We start from the raw sequence: 19,246 nt of genomic DNA on the forward strand, positions 1-19,246 counted from the left end.
ACTTGTTCAAACATTAAAATATGATCATTAACTCAAATTCTCCTAATTTATGCATTAAATTTCAGCATATTTGTGCACACACCTTTGTTCTCTATATAAGGGAACCACTTCCTTTATAGACCTATAAACTGCCACCACCCCAACAACATAGAATCCCTTGTCTCTCCTTCAACCTCTCTCTACTAAGGACTATCTTTTCTTCTTTGTTCACACAACCAAAGCCATGGGAGTTCTTGACTATATCTCAGAACTTTTCTCAGTAGCACCTTCCACCGGAAAGAAACGCAAGCCAATGCAGGTTTCCACCACATTTTTATTCTATCTATGTATATGTATTTCAGGGTGTGCCTTTATGATTTTCATGCTTCTGATTTCTCTTGCAGACTGTAGAAATCAAAGTGAAAATGGACTGTGATGGCTGTGAAAGAAGAGTTAGAAATTCTGTCGTCCACATGAAAGGTGAAAATCTATGTCCATTCTATTCACACACACACACCAAGGTTTGGTCACTTTTTACAGCAAGAAATGGAACGCTGAATCAAACTAATTTGTTCCCTTTTTGTTTTACAAAATAGTAAACTATTTGAATTCTGTTTCATCTCTGACATATTTTTCATCAAAAATTTGCAAAAGGGTTTCTTCTCTATGCTTTATCATGCTTTCATATTCTGATAGGATGACTTTGTCTGAGATAGGAGAGTCATTTAATGCAGTTCAAAGAGTAGGTCTTTCAATAATGATTACAGGCTCTCCTCGTCAGAAACAACAAAACCAAACTTCTATGTTTTGTTTTTTCACATTTTTCTTGTTTCTCAGCTATTCATGATTACAAGGTGGAATAATAAATGCAACCTGCAGGTAAACCTAACACCGGTTGCCCTGCTATAGAGTTGTTGTGATCAATTACAAGCCTTTACTTTGTTATATCAACCACACTTTTCTACTTGCCAGTTTCTTATCTAATTTTTTTTTTTCAATTTGTTTTCTTTTTTGTATTTCATCTTATACTACACAAGTAGGTAAATTTGAAAGTGCCTTTCACCTTCTTTTAGCCTGTTTTCAACATATATTTTGTAAATTATTGAATTAAATATATTTTTATGTCATGATGAAAAGGTGAAGTAAACAAGTTTAGAAGAATATTGCAGGTGTGAAACAAGTGGAGGTGAACAGAAAGCAAAGCAAGGTAACAGTAACAGGTTATGTGGACAGAAACAGGGTGTTAAAGAAGGTTCAGAGCACAGGAAAAAGAGCAGATTTTTGGCCCTACATTCCTTACAACTTGGTGGCTTACCCTTATGTGGCACAGGCTTATGACAAGAAGGCTCCATCAGGTTATGTCAAAAACTCTGCACAGGCACTACCTGCTCCAAATTCACTTGATGACAAACTCACCTCTCTCTTCAGTGATGAAAATCCCAATGCATGCTCAATCATGTAAACCATTTTCTGTGCTTAAACATCGCTAGGCACCAAGTTTTGTTATGGAGACACAAGAATGTGAGACGACTGTTTCTGTTAATCACCACTATTCTACTATTTCATGGTTCCTTGTACAAACAAATTTGTCTTCTTTTGAAGCTTATAACTTGTTTGTTTAGCATTATACTGGGACTTTTGGAGAAATTTTAAGGAAAAAAAAAACATTTATAAGATATAACATAGTTCAGTTTATATAAAATTATTATAAAAAATTAAATTTATTTTCAACTAAGAACTTTTCAAACAATAAATTTATAGAACTTTAAGAAGAAGCATAATATTAATCAAATATGAATTTCATCTAAATAAAAAGTTTCCATTACTTTTAATTTAAGATATTAAAATTAACGAGTTTATAATTTTTTTATGTATATTATTTAACTTTTCATCTTTAATCAACTCTAAACATAGAGTCCTATATACGAAATATTCATAATAAAACATAAATAATGTTTTCCTTTCATCTCTAGAATAGGATATCCATATCACTAGTATTAGATTATGGATTCCAAAAAAATCCAAAAGACAGTATTGTCATGACATTTTTTTTGTGGTAACACTTTCGTATATTCCCCTTGCACTGAGTAAAGTGTATTTGCTTCCACCATGAAGAGTAGGTGATGAACACAGACTCAAATCATTCACAGTTGCACTAGATGACAATTCAAGAATAAAATTCCCTGGGCCTCCAAAACATATCAACCATACCAGCTAATAAAGTTTGCCATTTCAAAATAATATGATAATATATATATATATATATATATATAAATATTCATAAACTAACTTTACTTTATATTTATTATTATTTTTGTTAAAAAGTTTAGGATTTTTAAATTTAAGTTAACTCTCTAAAACTCTTTTATAAATGTGTGAGACTTGAAATTAATAAATGTTTTGATAAGATTCGGTATAACTGGCTTGTAAAGTGAGGTTTGAACTTTATTTATATATTATGAAATTGTTACATCTCGTGGGTGGGTCTAGAAATGGATGGTCCAATAGCGGTCCAAGAACGGTTGGAACAGAATGTCCAAGAAATCTCGTTACGACAAAACTTTTAATCATGGTTCTGATACCATGTTAGAAGTAGGCTTTAAGCCTAACTCAACCCCACAAAACTGACTTACATATTATGAAATTGCTACATCGTGGATCTAGAAATGGGTGGTCCAATAGCGGTTGAAATAAAATATCCAAGAAATCTCGCTACGACAAACTTTTAATCATGACTCTGATACCATATTAGAAGTAGGCTTTAAGCCTAATTTAATCCCACAAAATCAGCTTATAAGGTGAGGTTTGCACTCCACTTATATACTATGAAATTGCCTGATCTGTAATAGATGTGAGACTTTCAACAAAAAATTATATACATATTTTTTGTATAAGGGTTGAAACACCCGAGTGTTTCATTATTTTAATACATATATATAAATTGCTGATAACAAAAAAAATTCTAACAAATGTAATTTTGATGCAATAAATGCAATAATCAACGGATTTTGTTGAAATAAATTTTAATATATAATTTTGATATCATATTAAAATGTAGATCTCGAGACTAATTTAATTTTAACAAATGTAATTTATAAAATAAAATTTATATTTATTTTTATATTTTAAATTTTATATATTATAAATTAGAAAATCAATATTTTTAAGTCAAACCAGAAATTTCAACAAATTTATTATGTTACGAAATACATATAATCAGTGGCGGACCTTCATAGGGATAAGGGGCCATGACTCTCCCAATTTTTTATTTATTTACAGATTTTAATATATAATTTTAAATGTATTTTTTAAAAAATTAATATTTGTAATATATTTTATGTATTTGATATTCTAATAAATTTATTATATATATATATATATATATTTATATGTAAGAAAAAAAAATTTGGTCCACATTTTTTTTTTCAATTTTATATTTTAAATATTTTTTAAATAGAAATAATTATTTTATTAATATTATCTTTTAAATGATTATTTGTGTAATTTAACTACTCTTTTATTTGATTATTTTTTTAAACTTAATCATTATAAATGAAAATTAATTATAGTACAATTATAAAAATAATTTATATTTAGTTTTATAATTATAATAATAACAATAATTATAATTTTATTTTTTTAATTATCATGAAAAAAGTAAATATAATGTTTTACTAATTTAAATAAAAATTTTGAGATTACTCTTTTGTTTTTCATTTTCGTTCAAAAATTTCAAATTAGTCTTTCAGTGTGTTTTTTTTGTTTCAATTTGGTTTCGATTTTTGAAAAAAGTAATATAATTTGTCATTTTTGTTAGATTTCTTGAATCAGATAATTCGTCCAAATTGAAGTTGTGAATCAGGATGATTTGATTTGTTGGTATAATTGATATGATTCTAGTGTTAATCTTGATGAAAGATCTTTCTTTCCTTTAAAAAAATTTAACTTAAAAGATCAAAGTACATCAATTTTAAAAAAATCGAAACCAAATTGAGACTTAAAAAAGTTAGAGGAGCAATTTGATATTTTTAAATAAATAAAAAATCAAAATTTAACCAAAATTTTAACGTACTCAAAATATTTGTCAAAGATTCGCCACATTGGTCAAAGATCCGCCACTGCAATAGAAATATTATGTCTTCTTACATTTTCCCAATTAAAAAAATGAGTTGTGATTATTTTACGTTCTTTCCTCCAAAAATAAGTTTTCTAATTAATATATATATATATATATATATATATATATATATATATATATATATATATCATGAAATAATGAAAGTGGTGGTTAATTTCTATTCTATCACCTTCCTTGGTTCTATTGGGGACCACCTATGGCCTTCACAAAGGATCTTAAAATATTCACCGAAGTTGCTTAAATTCTATTATTCCATTCTTTTCCAAAAGCTTCAATCTTGAACAAGTTTTCCACATCAATGGCACGAAAAAAAGTGAAATCAACACCTTTTCACATTCAACAATCATTATATCATAATGAGCTCAGGTTCCCCGTTATAATGATAGAGAAAAAAAAATGATAAATTAGTGCATGTAAAGGTTCTACATTCATCTTTTCTGTTTATAAGTTTACCTTAAGTTTTTTTAATCAACAAAGTCAAACTATCACTTTAAATTTGTCAATAGAATGATATTTTATTTTAATTTAAAATTATTGAATCCAATATAATTGGTGGATTTTTAGCAGAGTTTATCGAAAAGATGCAACGAAAATAAAGTTTAAGTTAAACGTATACAAGAGAACGACATCATTCTAATTAAAATTTTTAAAACAATAATAAATTTTAAATTAAACAATAACATCATTCTAATTAAAAATATTAAAATAATGAATTTATAGTTTTTCTTTTCGATATGTTGCTTCAATTTTCTCAACAATTATATACATCAACATATCATAATACTACTTATACACAAAGGTCTAATATTTTATATTTTTTGGATAATTGTTAATATTAGTAAAAACTATTTATCAACTGGTGATTTTTTTTATCGATAATGAATTTCTATAATTAAATAGAATACTTAGATACTCTAACTCAATTACATAATTTATATATAATAGACTCCACACTCTACTCATTTAGTTTGAGATAATATTAATTGAAAGCACTATTTATCCCACCAGAACATCTGTCTAGGGATACAACCCAAAATAGTAAAAACTCATAATAATTAATTCTGATAAGATAATCTATCATTAATTAAATTATTTTTTAATTATTTTCTTATTCACAAAAACTCAAAAGGTTTACTTAGACCAGTAACTCATGGATTATAATTTTTAAATTTGTTTTACTGTTAATGCTTCTTTTTAGTAAAATTCAGGATTATATACTTAAACCTTCTTAAGGTGAGACTCTTGAATTTACGATTTATTTTTTTTAAAAGAAAATTTCATTGGAATAAATTAATGTAATATAATATTAGTAATTTGGTTCTATGTAAAATTCCAAATTGAAGCAATGTTTAATATGAACAATTATCTTCCAAATATCAATTTTAACATATATATATATATATATATATATATATATATATATATATCAAACAATTGTTTAAGTTAAATAAAAAATATAAAAGTACATAATTTTTAAGACTTCATTATTGAAGCAATGTTTATAAAAAATATTTTAAACTATTTAAAGGAGACTAAGTATTGTAAAATTCATTTGAAGTAAAATAAAACATCAAATAAAATTTTTATATTAATATTATATATATATATATATATTTATATATGAAACAAATTACATTGATATAACTTTTATTATTGCATTGTTTATGTTATAATTATATGTCAAAATCAAATAATAATAATAATAATAATAAAGTGATTTAATAATTTTTATTATATTTTAAAAAGCATATATTAAGTCAATTTTAAACTATTCAAAAGATGTAAAGCTGGTCCATTTCTTTTAGAGTTTATATTCCATAGGGTGAAGTTGGAAAAAGAAAAAAAGACGGAATATTATGTGGCACAGGATCCCATGAGATTAGAAAGAACCTCCCAAAACATTCTTCTTCTCTTGCCATTGCATTGCATGGCTTCATTTTTCTTAGCAAGGAAGAAATTTCTTTACGAATTCTATGTGGTCACTCCAATTTGAACATTATTTAAACATGCAATTAAGTAATACTTCCGTTTAACTCATTAATCATCTATTTACATCCTCTATATTAATCATTAAAATATCACAATTTTCCAGAGTTCCAATCTAAAGTGTTGAGGAAAATTATTTCTCTTTTTCGTTATTAGAAAACCAAAACAAAAATGACACTAAAAAATGATTTGAGTTAAAATAAGCGTGTAATACATGATTATAATTGAGTAACATATAATTTATAAGGAAGAAAAAAATTTATAGTTCCGGCTAGGGATCATGGATTATGGATTGTATTAATGAATGAAATTTATGTATGTCTTTGTTTGGAATCACATAATAGAAAAATAATTTCTTTAAGCAAAAAAAAAATTAAATATTAAAAATACAGAAAATATTTTAAGATTTACGTCAACAAATACTCAATAAAAATATTATTACTTAATATATAATTTCTTTTGTTAAAAATTGTAAACTTTCATAATTTTTGTTTGGATAAATTAGAAACATTTTTTGTCCAACAAAATTACAAACCGTTTTGGCAACTTTTTGTGTACAAAATTAAGCTTAATTAATTTGTTGTTTCCAATTTTGGTTAAAAATTTTTCAAGTAGGTCATCACTTACATTTTTGTTTCAATCAAGTTTCAATTTTTGAAAAAATCACTCAATAAAGTCCTTTATGTTAATACAATACCAATTGCATTAAAGATAGATTCACTCAATTTCTCAGTATTTTGTTATCACCTCTACAGAAAACAAATATATCATTTGCATACAAAACAAAAGATGAAAATTTGATACCTTTGATACCATTCATAGGAAGTATGTGCTTAGATTGTTTAAGCTACGTAATCCCTTGACTCAAAACTTCTTTTGTAAAACAAAAAAGTAAAGGAGAAAGATGATCTCTTAGCCTTACATCCCTATTCACGAGAAGAATCCCACCAAACTCGATTCACTCTAATAGAAAGGAGATCAAATTTAAAATAGTCAAAATTCAATGAGTAAATGGATTATGAAATCCAAAAACTTTAATACTTGAGTAAAAAAATTGAATTCAAAGTATCAAAAGCTTTAAAAACATTTATTTCTAAAGCAACATTACCCTCCTCTTGATTTTTTTGGAAAACAAATTCATAGCCTTTGAAGTAAGACAAATGCAATCTCTGATTTGTGTTTAGAAACCCTTTAGAAACATTTATTTCTAAAACAACATTACCCTTCTCTTGATTTTTTTGGAAAACAAATTCATAGCCTTTGAAGTAACACAAATGCAATCTCTGATTATGAAATCCAAAACCTTTAATACTTGAGTAAAAAAATTGAATTCAAAGTATCAAAATCTTTAGAAACATTTATTTCTAAAGCAATATTACCCTCCTCTTGATTTTTTTGGAAAACAAATTCATAGCCTTTGAAGTAACACAAATGCAATCTTTGATTTGATGACCAAGAATGAAACCATTCTGATTAACGAATATCACTCTAATAGCAATCATATCCAACCTATTAGCCATTTGAATATTTAATCTTAAACCAAAAGTTTGCCATAAGAATAGGCGTAAAGTCTTTAATTTGATTAGTTCCTATAACCTTAGGGATAAGAGAAACCACATTGGAGTTCATACTATCAAAATATCAAGGTATATGAAAACATACTCCAAGACGAAACAATGTATTCCAGAAAAGCTTACTTTTATTTAGTAGCCCCTTTTCTTAAATAGGCAGTACAAAATATATTTATATTAATATGCAATAAATGGAGGGATTGTAGGATACTTTCTATTTACGAAGATTAAATGAGAATCCCTAATTAAAGTTATAAAATAATTTATATTTACACACATTAACAACCCCCTCAAATTGATGTTAGTAAGTTGATGAAGGATTATCTTGTTCCTTTTTAAGATTATTGAATATGGTGTGAGTTGATTAAGAAAGCTAAGTGAAATCCCCACTGGACATTAAGATAGCAAGCTATCTAGATGTGAAGGTTCCTTTCACAAAGCTCAAGAGAAGAAGATAATGGATTGATTCAAAACAAAAAGGAAATAGAAAGCACATCAACCATAGAAAACCAAGAATAATTAAAGGAAGAAGAAAACATAAAATGGAAAGGAAAGAAATGGTAAGAAATGTGAGAAGCACGCCACTACAAGGCTAGGCTAGAAGCCATGGCAACCTTGAAGATGAGTGGATGTGTGCCGCCACTTGCTATGCAAGATAAGGCTTAAAAGTATTCACTCCCAAGGGAGGAAACTCTCACAAATGGTTGAGACACAAGAGTGTTTTTACTTCAAAATGTTCAACCCTTTTACATATCTAGGAGCACCCCTTATATAGAAGAGTTTAGGGGCCTCTAAGCAAATAAAAGATACCTAAGGATGTCTCTACAAAAACCTAACCCTAGCTTCTAGAAACTAGGTCAAATAAGGTTACAAAAATGAGAGACAAAAGACCTAACTATGGTGTGTGCAAGGCTAATTTCGTTCTAGCACAAAATGAGACAAAGAATGTGTCTCATATGTCTCCAAAAAGTGGCCAAAGTGTGCTAAAAACAAAGGAGACCAAAGGTACATAGGTACACTTGCTTCATGCCTTTTACTTTATGCTTTATGCCTTTGCTTTACTCTCTCCTCCACATCATTTATGCTCCCCAATCACCATGCGCCACCTAGCATTGCTTTCTTACTCCTAATTAACCTACAAAGTAAATAAACATAGATTAGCATGTTAGCTTAAGTCAAGTCAACTATAGTCAACAAGTCAAACCTAGTCAAAGGTCAACAAGTCAACTAAAGTTGATTCAACTAAGTCAACTTAGGGAATCAAAAATAACAAACACAAATGAAAGGGATGAAGGATTAGTGAACTTCCTTTCTAAACATGCTTAGGTTTCTTAAGCATGTGCCTCCATCCTTGGTTGGGGTCAATCCTTCATCATCCTCCCCTCCTTGGAGAGAATTTGACCACAAATTCTTTAAGCCTTTGTAGATGAAGCTTGACTTGATTTGGGGGAGGATTTGTGCCTCCCTTTTTTGAGCTCTAGTTTCATCCTTTCTAAGGATATTACCCTTAGCTTTGGTTAGGCCATCTTTATTTTCTAGAGTACTCTTCCTCTCTTGCTTGTGCTTTGGGCCTTCCTTTTTGGCTTGGGAAGAGAAGGAAGAGTGATGCACATCTTTCTTTGGAAGAATTTTTTTGTAGGCAAGTAACACCTTAGTGAAAGCTTGCCCCTTTTCTTTTTCTTCTTTATCTTTTCTTATTATATTTCTATCCTTATTAACTTCTTGAGGTGATAGAGGTTGTAAAGTGGTCTTTTTTCCATTTATGAAGAAAATGTATTGGTTGGTATGACCATCATGTAAAGTTTGTTTATCAAATTGCCATGACCTACCTAGTAAGATATGTGTGACTTCCATGGGAACAACATCACATAGCACCTCATCTTTGTAGCTTCCTATAGAGAAGTTAATTAGGACTTGTTTATTGACATCTATTTCTCCCTCTTTACTTATCCAAGCAAGCTTGTAGGGCTTAGCATGAGGAATGGTCTCTAAGCTAAGCTTTTCCACCAACCTTGTGCTAGCTACATTGGTACTACTTCCTCCATCAATAATTAGAGAGCAAATCCATTTGTTAATTTTGCATCTAGATTGAAAAATGTTTTCTCTTTGAGTTGGCTCAAGCTCACTTTGATCTTGACCTATCATACGCCTTAATAACATAGGGTCTTTCTCAAAAAAATTAGTTTTACTAGAGGAAGAAGATTCTTTTGAAAGAGAATGGGGAGATGAGTGTTCACTTTCAACATCATTACTCTTCTTTAAGATCATGGTCCTCTTGGTTGGGCAATTTAAAGCAATGTGATTATAACCCAAACATTTAAAACATTTAATGGAACTTGATCTTGAAGAAGTGGAATGGTGAATGTGATCACTTAGTGACTTACTTTTACTTGGTGGTTCTTGATGAGAGTTAGAAGGGAACTTATCATGTTTCTTTTTATCCTTTCCCTTCCATGAGTGACTAAAGTAGTGGTTGGGTGAGTAACTCTTCTTTGCCCTTCTTTTTCTTTTCAATTGAATTTCAATCCCAAGGGCAAGTGTGAAAATATTTTCAAGAGTGGAGTACTCATACAACTCTACTTGGTCTTGTATGTCTCTCCTAAGACCACTCACAAATCTTTTTATTTTCTCTTTGTTAGTTTCTTTTATTTCAACCCTATGCATTTGAGACTCTAATTCTTTAAAGTACTCACTCACACTCATAGAACCTTGGTGAAGCCTTTGGAGCTTCAAAAGAAGTTCCTTCCTATAGGAGGGAGGAACAAATCTAGCGCGTATAAGAGTTTTAATGTCCATCCAAGAAGCCGCGGGTGGCCCTTGGTCATAATTCTTACAAACTTTATGCCACCAAGTATTGGCATACTCCAAAAATCCTAAAACTACTAGATCAACTTGTGCTTGATCCTTTACATGATTTTCATTGAAAATTTGATCAACTTTAGCTTCCCAATCAAGGAAGATTTTGGGATCACTTCCTCCATAGAACTTAGGAATCTTTGGAGTTTGCTTCTCTTGTGATGGGTTGCGCCTATAATGCCCTCTTTTCCTAGCCTCTCTTTCTTGCTCTTTAGCTTCAAGCCTTTGAATGTGTTATTGGATTCTTAGGTCACTTTGCTCCTTGTCTTTTCTCAATTGTTCAAAGGCCTCCTTCCTAGACAACTCCAAGTCCTGAAGCAATCTCATCAATTTTTTATTTTTGTTTGGTGTAGGTGCATTTGATGAACTTGCCATGATTCCTACAACAAAAACACTTAAATACGAGACAAAATAAATGGATTAGAGGTTAGACAACATGAAAACCGAGACCAAATCCAACCCAAATTGTAACCCAAGTGTTTAGATCACTCTCCCAAAGTAACAAGGCAAGGCTCACTCAAAATCCACCAAAGGAGTGAAGCAAACAATTTTAAAAACTTGTTCAAAACCTTTCAAATGTGATGAAGGATTGACCCCAACCAAGGATGGAGGCAAATGCTTAAGAAGACTAAGCATGTTTAGAAAGGAAGTTCACTAATCCTTCATCTCTTTCATTTGTGTTTGTTATTTTTGATTCCCTAAGTTGACTTAGTTGAATCAACTTTAGTTGACTTGTTGACTTTTGACTAGGTTTGACTTGTTGACTATAGTTGACTTGACTTAAGCCAACATGCTAATCTAAGTTTATTTGCTTTGTAGGTTAATTAGGAGTAAGAAAGCAATGCTAGGTGGCGCATGGTGATTGGGGAGCATAAATGATGTGGAGGAGAGAGTAAAGCAAAGGCATAAAGCATAAAGTAAAAGGCATAAAACAAGTGTACCTATGTACCTTTGATCTCCTTTGTTTTTAGCACACATTGGCCACTTTTTGGAGACATATGAGACACATTCTTTGTCTCCTTTTGTGCTAGAACGAAATTAGCCTTGCACACACCATAGTTAGCTCTTTTGTCTCTCATTTTTTGTAACCTTATTTGACCTAGTTTCTAGAAGCTAGGGTTAGGTTTTTGTAGAGACATCCTTAGGTATCTTTTATTTGCTTAGAGGCCCCTAAACTCTTCTATATAAGGGGTGCTCCTAGACATGTAAAAGGGTTGAAGATTTTGAAGTAAAAACACTCTTGTGTCTCAACCATTTGTGAGAGTTTCCTCCCTTGGGAGTGAATACTTTTAAGCCTTATCTTGCATAGCAAGTGGCGGCACACATCCACTCATCTTCAAGGTTTCCATGGCTTCTAGCCTGGCCTTGTAGTGGCGTGCTTCTCACATTTTTACCATTTCTTTCCTCTCCATTTTATGTTTTCTTCTTCCTTTAATTGTTCTTGGTTTTCTATGGTTTATGTGCTTTCCATTTCCTTTTTGTTTGAATCAATCCATCATCTTCTTCTCTTGAGCTTTGTGAAAGGAACCTTCACATCTAGATAGCTTGCTATCTTAATGTCCAGTGGGGATTTCACTTAACTTTCTTAATCAACTCACACCATATTCAAAAATCTAAAAAGGAACAAGATAATCCTTCATCAAAATGCAAGACAAGTGATTCGGCCACAACATCCCAAGAGTTTCAAGAAAAGAAAACTACTAAGACACAACAAAGAACACCTAGTGACAAGCAAGAAAAGCACAAAAACAAGAAAGTTTAACTTCTAAGGAAATTTTTTTTTGAAGACAAAACTTGAACAAGACTAAAGCAATGAAAAACACTTTTAAAGACTCTATGGAAAGCATTTGAACAAGCCAAGATTATACCTCAAATTATGCATACACCAAGAAAGATCATAACCAAGTTAAAACATGGAACTAATTTGCCAATATCACCCAAAATCCAAGTATAAAATTTGGTAGCATAACACCTAGTAAAAATGGCCAAATGGATTCACCAAGCAACACATTAGCTCTCTTCCAAACTGTTTTTGGTCATGAAAATAATTTTTCTTTTCAAAACTAGGTACTTAAGATGATGAGAAAGATATTTTAGGGTGTCTTGAACACTTAGTTCCTTAAAATTAGGTCAAAATCAATTTCAAGGAGCATGCTACAACAAAAGACATAGATCTCATGCAATAGCTCAAATACTTAGAAACAAGAATAAGAAAACTCAAAGAAGCATATGACATATGACTCAAGCAAAAGTTAGACACATTTAAAGACTCAACATGACATACACAAAGACACAAACATGTAGCTATCATGCATTTAAACTCATGGATTTGAGGCTCAAAGACTAAGAATCCAAAGACATGTTATCCAACCACATTTAGGAGTAAGAAGAGTAACAAAAACAGTAGCCAAAACTGCCCAACATAACCTGAAAAATGTTGATTCGCGGTGATCTCGGCAGCTCTGACCTTTGCTCACTATTTCAATCATAACTCTCTCCACAAAACTCCAAATGCATTGGTTCTTTTTTTGTTAGAAACTAGACTAACAGAGCTTTCTTTTGACATCAAGAACGTAATTTTTGGATCACTGAGCAGGTGCAGTTTAATCTTTTAAAATCGTGAACAGTTTCTGCCAGCATTGTTTTTGTGTGCAATGGAAGTGGATTTGAACCATACAAAGATAGCTACAACAAGACAAGGTTAGCACATGAAAAACACCATATTCAAGATAACCTAGGCTCTAGATACCAAATGATGAAGGATTATCTTGTTTTCTTTTAGAGTTATGAATATGGTGAAGTTGTTTAAGAAAGCTTTTTGAAAATTCCCACTGGACATTAAGATAGCAAGCTATCTAGATGTGAAGGTTCCTTTCACAAAGCTTAAGAGAAGAAGATGATGGATTGATTCAAAACAAAAAGGAAATGGAAAGCACATCAACCAATAGAAAACCAAGAATAATTAAAGGAAGAAGAAAACATAAAATGGAAAGGAAAGAAATGGTAAGAAATGTGAGAAGCACGCCACTACAAGGCTAGGCTAGAAGCCATGGCAACCTTGAAGATGAGTGGATGTGTGCCGCCACTTGCTATGCAAGATAAGGCTTAAAAGTATTCACTCCCAAGGAAGGAAACTCTCATAAATGGTTGAGACACAAGAGTGTTTTTACTTCAAAATGTTCAACCCTTTTACATATCTAGGAGCACCCCTTATATAGAAGAGTTTAGGGGCCTCTAAGCAAATAAAAGATACCTAAGGATGTCTCCACAAAAACCTAACCCTAGCTTCTATAAACTAGGTCAAATAAGGTTACAAAAATGAGAGACAAAAGACCTAACTATGGTGTGTGCAAGGCTAATTTCGTTCTAGCACAAAAGGAGACAAAGAATGTGTCTCATATGTCTCCAAAAAGTGGCCAAAGTGTGCTAAAAACAAAGGAGACCAAAGGTAGATAGGTACACTTGCTTCATGCCTTTTACTTTATGCTTTATGCCTTTGTTTTACTCTCTCCTCCACATCATTTATGCTCCCCAATCACCATGCGCCACCTAGCATTGCTTTCTTACTCCTAATTAACCTACAAAGTAAATAAACATAGATTAGCATGTTGGCTTAAGTCAAGTCAACTATCATCAACAAGTCAAACCTAGTCAAAGGTCAACAAGTCAACTAAAGTTGATTCAACTAAGTCAACTTAGGGAATCAAAAATAACAAACACAAATGAAAGGGATGAAGGATTAGTGAACTTCCTTTCTAAACATGCTTAGACTTCTTAAGCATGTGCCTCCATCCTTGGTTGGGGTCAATCCTTCATCATAAGTCAACTAGCAACAATTTGCCAACAAGGAATTGATGGCGTGGTCAAGTCATAACTTTGATAAAGATATCAACAACTTGAAAATCAGAGGAGATGTAAGGAAGAGATATGACAATGTTGGTCAAGGCTTCTCAGATATAATAACAATCCACTTCAATATGCTAGGTACGTTCATGAAACACTAGATTTGCAACAATATGAATAACATTTGTATTATCTGCATGAAAAGGTGTAGATGTAGGTTGGGAAAACCTAAGTTGGTCCAAAAGACTACGTAACCACACAACTTCAGCACAATTAGATGACATTGAACGATATTCAGCCTCAATAGAAGATTTGGAAACAGAATATTGCTTCTTAATTTTTTAAGAAATTAAGGCATCAACAATAAACATACACCAACCAATAGTAGATCTATGAGTATTCAGACATCCTGCCCAATCAACATTATTGTATGCCATAAGTTGTAAAGATGAGGCTTTGGGAAATAATAACCTACATGTAGATGATCCTTTAAGATACCAAATAATATGTCGAAGCGCAACGTAGTGAAGATGACGAGGAAAAGACATAAATTGGCTGAACTGGTGAATATCATACAAAATGCCAGGTCTATTAGTGGTGAGATAGATAATACTTCCTACCAAACGTTGATAAAGAGTGGGATTGGGCAAGAGATCTCCTTCATCTTTCATGTACTTGACATTGACTTCCATATGAGTATCAATTGGTGTAGTTCCATCTAAACCCACCGATTTGATTAAATATTGAATGTACTTTTGTTGGTTTATAAAAAGGCCATTGGATCGATGATGTACCTATAATCCTAAAAGATATGTGAGTTATCCAAGATCTTTCATGCAAAATGTTGCATGTAGCTCAATTTGCAACTTAGTAATTAACTTATGACCAGTTCCCGTAATGATGAGATCATCCACATAAACCAACAAGAAAACCATACTGGTGGGAGACTTGTGAAAGAAGAGAGAATAGTCAAATTAACTCTGTGTGAAAGAGAACATAAGAGTAGTACAAAACTTCTCAAACCAAGCCCTATGAGTCTATTTAAGTCCATACAAAGAATGTCGAAGTTTACAAACATCAATATTAGAAGAAGGAAGCAATACTATAGGGAAGTTTCATGTAGATTTCCTCTTTGTGATCATCGTGAAGAAACACATTCTTCATATCCATTTGATGCAATGGCCAAGATTGAGAAGCAACAATAGCAAGAATTGTCTGAATTGTAGTCATCTTAGCAACATGAGCAAATGTCTCCTCATAATCAATCCCATACTTTTGTCTATTGCCAAGAGCAACCAATCGAGCTTTATAGCGATCTAAAGAGCCATTAGATCAAAGCTTGATAAAGAACACCCATTTACTTCCAATAGGCTTGACTGTGGGAGGACAAGACACAATGTCCTATGTGTGATTTTCTTGAAATGCCTATAGTTCTTCTTGCATTGTCTTTTTCCAACAGTCATGTCCCATAGCTTAGGTATATCTAGAAGGAACAAAAATAGAAGCAATGTAGTGGATAAATAAATAGGTGTAAAAAAACCATACCAATTAGGGGGTTTTGATGATCGAGTGGACCAACGAAGAGTAGAATGGACGTGACAGGATCAAGTGATAGCGAAGGGACAAAATCAAGTGTCGGATCAAAATCATGAAGGGTACCAAAAAGATGAAGACGACATCTTGCATACACCAAACTAGGATTGAATTGTTCCATGGTGTGAGAAAAGTCTAAAAAATGTGGCATAAACGAGAAAGATGAAGATGATAGTCCAATATAAGAGGGAAATAAATACTGATTTTAAAAGAAAACCACATTCCTGGAAACTTTAATGCGATGAAGCTAAGGATCATAGCAAACATAACCTTTTTTATTAATAGCATAGCCTAGAAAAGCACACTTAACATATTGACTAGTGAGTTTGTGACATTCATGAGGAGCAAGACGCATAAAACAAACTCAACCAAAAGTGCAATGATAAAAAAAAGAAGGAGAATTCCTACACAACTTATAGAAAAGAGAAACATTATGTAAAGTAAGAGATGATGAACGATTTATTAAATGAACAGTAATTGAGAGTGTTTCATACAAAAAAGGAGGAGTACCATAACATTCAAGAAAAAAAGTGCGTACAACATCCAGAAGATGACAGTTCTTTCTTTTAGCAACACCATTTTGTTGTTGTGTGGAAGGACAAAAACGCTGAGATATAATCCCTTCATTATGAATAAAACTTTGAAATGCATTAGACATATATTCACTTGTAGAATCTAATCGTACAATTTTTATGTGAGCATAGAATTGAGTCTTAAGGAAAGAAACAAAACATTGAAAAACAAAGAAAACTTCTGCTTTAGACCGAAGAAAATATACCTAAGTAAATCGACTATAGTCATCTATGAACGTAACAAAATACTTATAACCTAAATAAGACACAATAGGAGAAATCTATCAGACATCACTATGAATAATGTCAAAACAATGATATGCACGAGATGCATTATGAGGAAATGGTAAAGTGTTACTTTTACTACCAATTTTCAGGTTAGTACAATCAAAAGAAATAAATGAGTTTTTATGCCATATTTTATTTAGCTATATATCATCAACACAAACTAGAGAAAAAACAAGATAATATGTGGAAAGAGAAAAGCATAGCGAAAAGAGTCATCCCACTTTAGGTCCTTTCAGAATGATCTTCCCTAACAATTGATCTTGCAAAATACAATCATAACAAGAAAATTGGACATTGTAATCATGTTCAACTAATTGGCTAACAAATATTAGATTTGTGGAAAGACTAGGAGGCACAAAAATATTAGGCAAAGAAGGAGAAATATGGCCAATAGCACTAGTAGATAGGGAGGTGCCATTAGCCATATAATTTGTTGATTGCCATCATAAGGTTTCACATTGGACAAGGAAACAACATAATTTGTCATATGATTTGATGCTCCAGAATCAAGATACTGTTATAGTAAGGTTTGAGTATTTTATTCTCTTAATGACATTACATTGGTGCATATATTTGAGGTGCAGATACGACATCTAATGTTTCAAGGTTTGATTTTCTTATTACTATATTAATTTATATTTTTACATTCCTTTTACTAAAACAATTAACATACTTGCATTAGTGATTGGCTAAAATGTATATATTTTAGTTTTTTGAGTTGTAGGAAAACATGTTTAAGTACAAAGGATGAAGGTTAGAAAAAATGGTAAGATGTATAAAATTAGAGACTTTGGGATGGATTATCGTGTTATATCTTATCATTTGAAAGCCCTTGATTATAATACAAAAAAGAAGGAAAAAGGAATGTGTATGTCACAAGACTTGAAAAAGTTTCAATATTTAGTGAAAAAGAAGAATAGTAAAGTAAAAATAAGGTAAATAATAATATTCTTATAGTGTTATGAATGTTTGTATTTAATTTGATCAAATGTGTAATTTGTATAATCAAATTCATATTAATATTATAACAATGTTACCTTTTGTTGATTATTACTTAAAAAAGACTAATTTATATTTTTCTTTAATTATTGTCGATTGTGTAGTCTTATATGTTTGTAGATCTGAACATTAAATTCTGAAAGGCGCAATACTTCGAAGTTTATTGATACTCATCAAATTAAAGCACTTGCATGTAGAATGTAAATGACTTAAGTGCAATGAGAAAAGTATAAAAGGTTAGTATAATTCTATTAATTTAAATATACTCAATTTTAATTTATATATTTAGTGCCATAGTAGCACTACATTTGCTTTATGTGTTAGAACCTTTATTTGGCTTAATCATATTTATAGCACTTTTATCTTGGTTCAATAACATCTTGAAAGGTATACCAAATGTCACATGACTACTTAATTGGAGGTTTTCTCACTATTGAAAGATCTATTATTTTATCACTACAAGAAATTTGCTGATTTGTGAGAGAAATTAGCGAGAGAAAATTTTACTCGCTAATCCCTCGCTAATTAGAGACAAATTAGCGACAAACAAAAATTGTAGCAAAGTTGTAGCTAATTAGTGAGGGACTTGATACAACATAATATGATAGCTAAGTTGTAGCTAGTTAGTTAGGGATTAAACACAACATAAATATGGTAGCTAAGTTGTAGCTAATTAGTTAGGGATTAGACATAACATATATATGGGAACTAAGTTGTAGCTAATTAGTTAGGAATTAAACATAACATAAATATGGTAGTTAAGTTGTAGCTAATTAGTTAGGGATTAAATACAACATAAATATGGTAGCTAAGTTGTAACTAATTAGTTAGGGCTTAGACATAACATATATATGGTAACTAAGTTGTAGCTAATTAGTTAGGAATTAAACATAACATAAATATGGTAGCTAAGTTGTAGCTAATTAGTTAGGGATTAAACACAACATAAATATGGTAGCTAAATTGTAACTAATTAGTTAGAGATTATACACAACATAAATATTGTAACTAAGTTGTAGCTAATTAGTTAGGAATTAGACACAACATAATATGGTAGTTAAACTGAAGCTAATTAGTTAGGGATTTAGACACAACATAATATAGCAGCTAAGTTGTAGCTAATAGTTAGGGATTAGATACAACATAATATGATAATTAAGTTGAACCTAATTAGCTATGATTTTAATTATAAAATGATTTTATTGCTAATCCAAAACTAGTAAATAGAATTTCTAATTAAAAATAATAATATACAAATTATTTTATAAAAAATGAATTTATTAAAGAAATTTTTAAAAACTATCAATGTATTTAAAAATCTTCAAAAATATATTTTATTATTATATAAATTAATCCCTTATTTGTAAATTATTTTTATTATATATATATATATATTTTTTTTTAAATAATAACTACCATTT

The 19,246-nt window shown here is 30.7% G+C and overlaps 1 protein-coding gene across 2 annotated transcripts; it reads left to right on the forward strand.

The window, feature by feature from the left end:
* Positions 1 to 110: 110 nt before the first annotated feature.
* Positions 111 to 1,539, forward strand: LOC114174247 (heavy metal-associated isoprenylated plant protein 22-like). 2 transcript variants are annotated; one of them, XM_028059047.2, is made up of 3 exons: positions 111 to 298; positions 384 to 459; positions 1,149 to 1,539. In XM_028059047.2, the coding sequence occupies exons 1-3, from the start codon at positions 224 to 226 to the stop codon at positions 1,439 to 1,441; spliced, it is 444 nt and encodes a 147-aa protein (XP_027914848.1). In that variant the 5' UTR covers positions 111 to 223; the 3' UTR covers positions 1,442 to 1,539. The 2 variants fall into 2 exon arrangements, with proteins under 2 accessions (XP_027914848.1, XP_085525782.1); XM_085669656.1 differs by having other exon boundaries at positions 150 to 294.
* Positions 1,540 to 19,246: the final 17,707 nt, after the last annotated feature.

The sequence above is a fragment of the Vigna unguiculata genome, chromosome 2 (genome assembly GCF_037176805.1).
Source record: "Vigna unguiculata cultivar grain cowpea cultivar isolate G323 ecotype 2 chromosome 2, ASM3717680v1, whole genome shotgun sequence".
Lineage (NCBI taxonomy): Eukaryota > Viridiplantae > Streptophyta > Magnoliopsida > Fabales > Fabaceae > Vigna > Vigna unguiculata.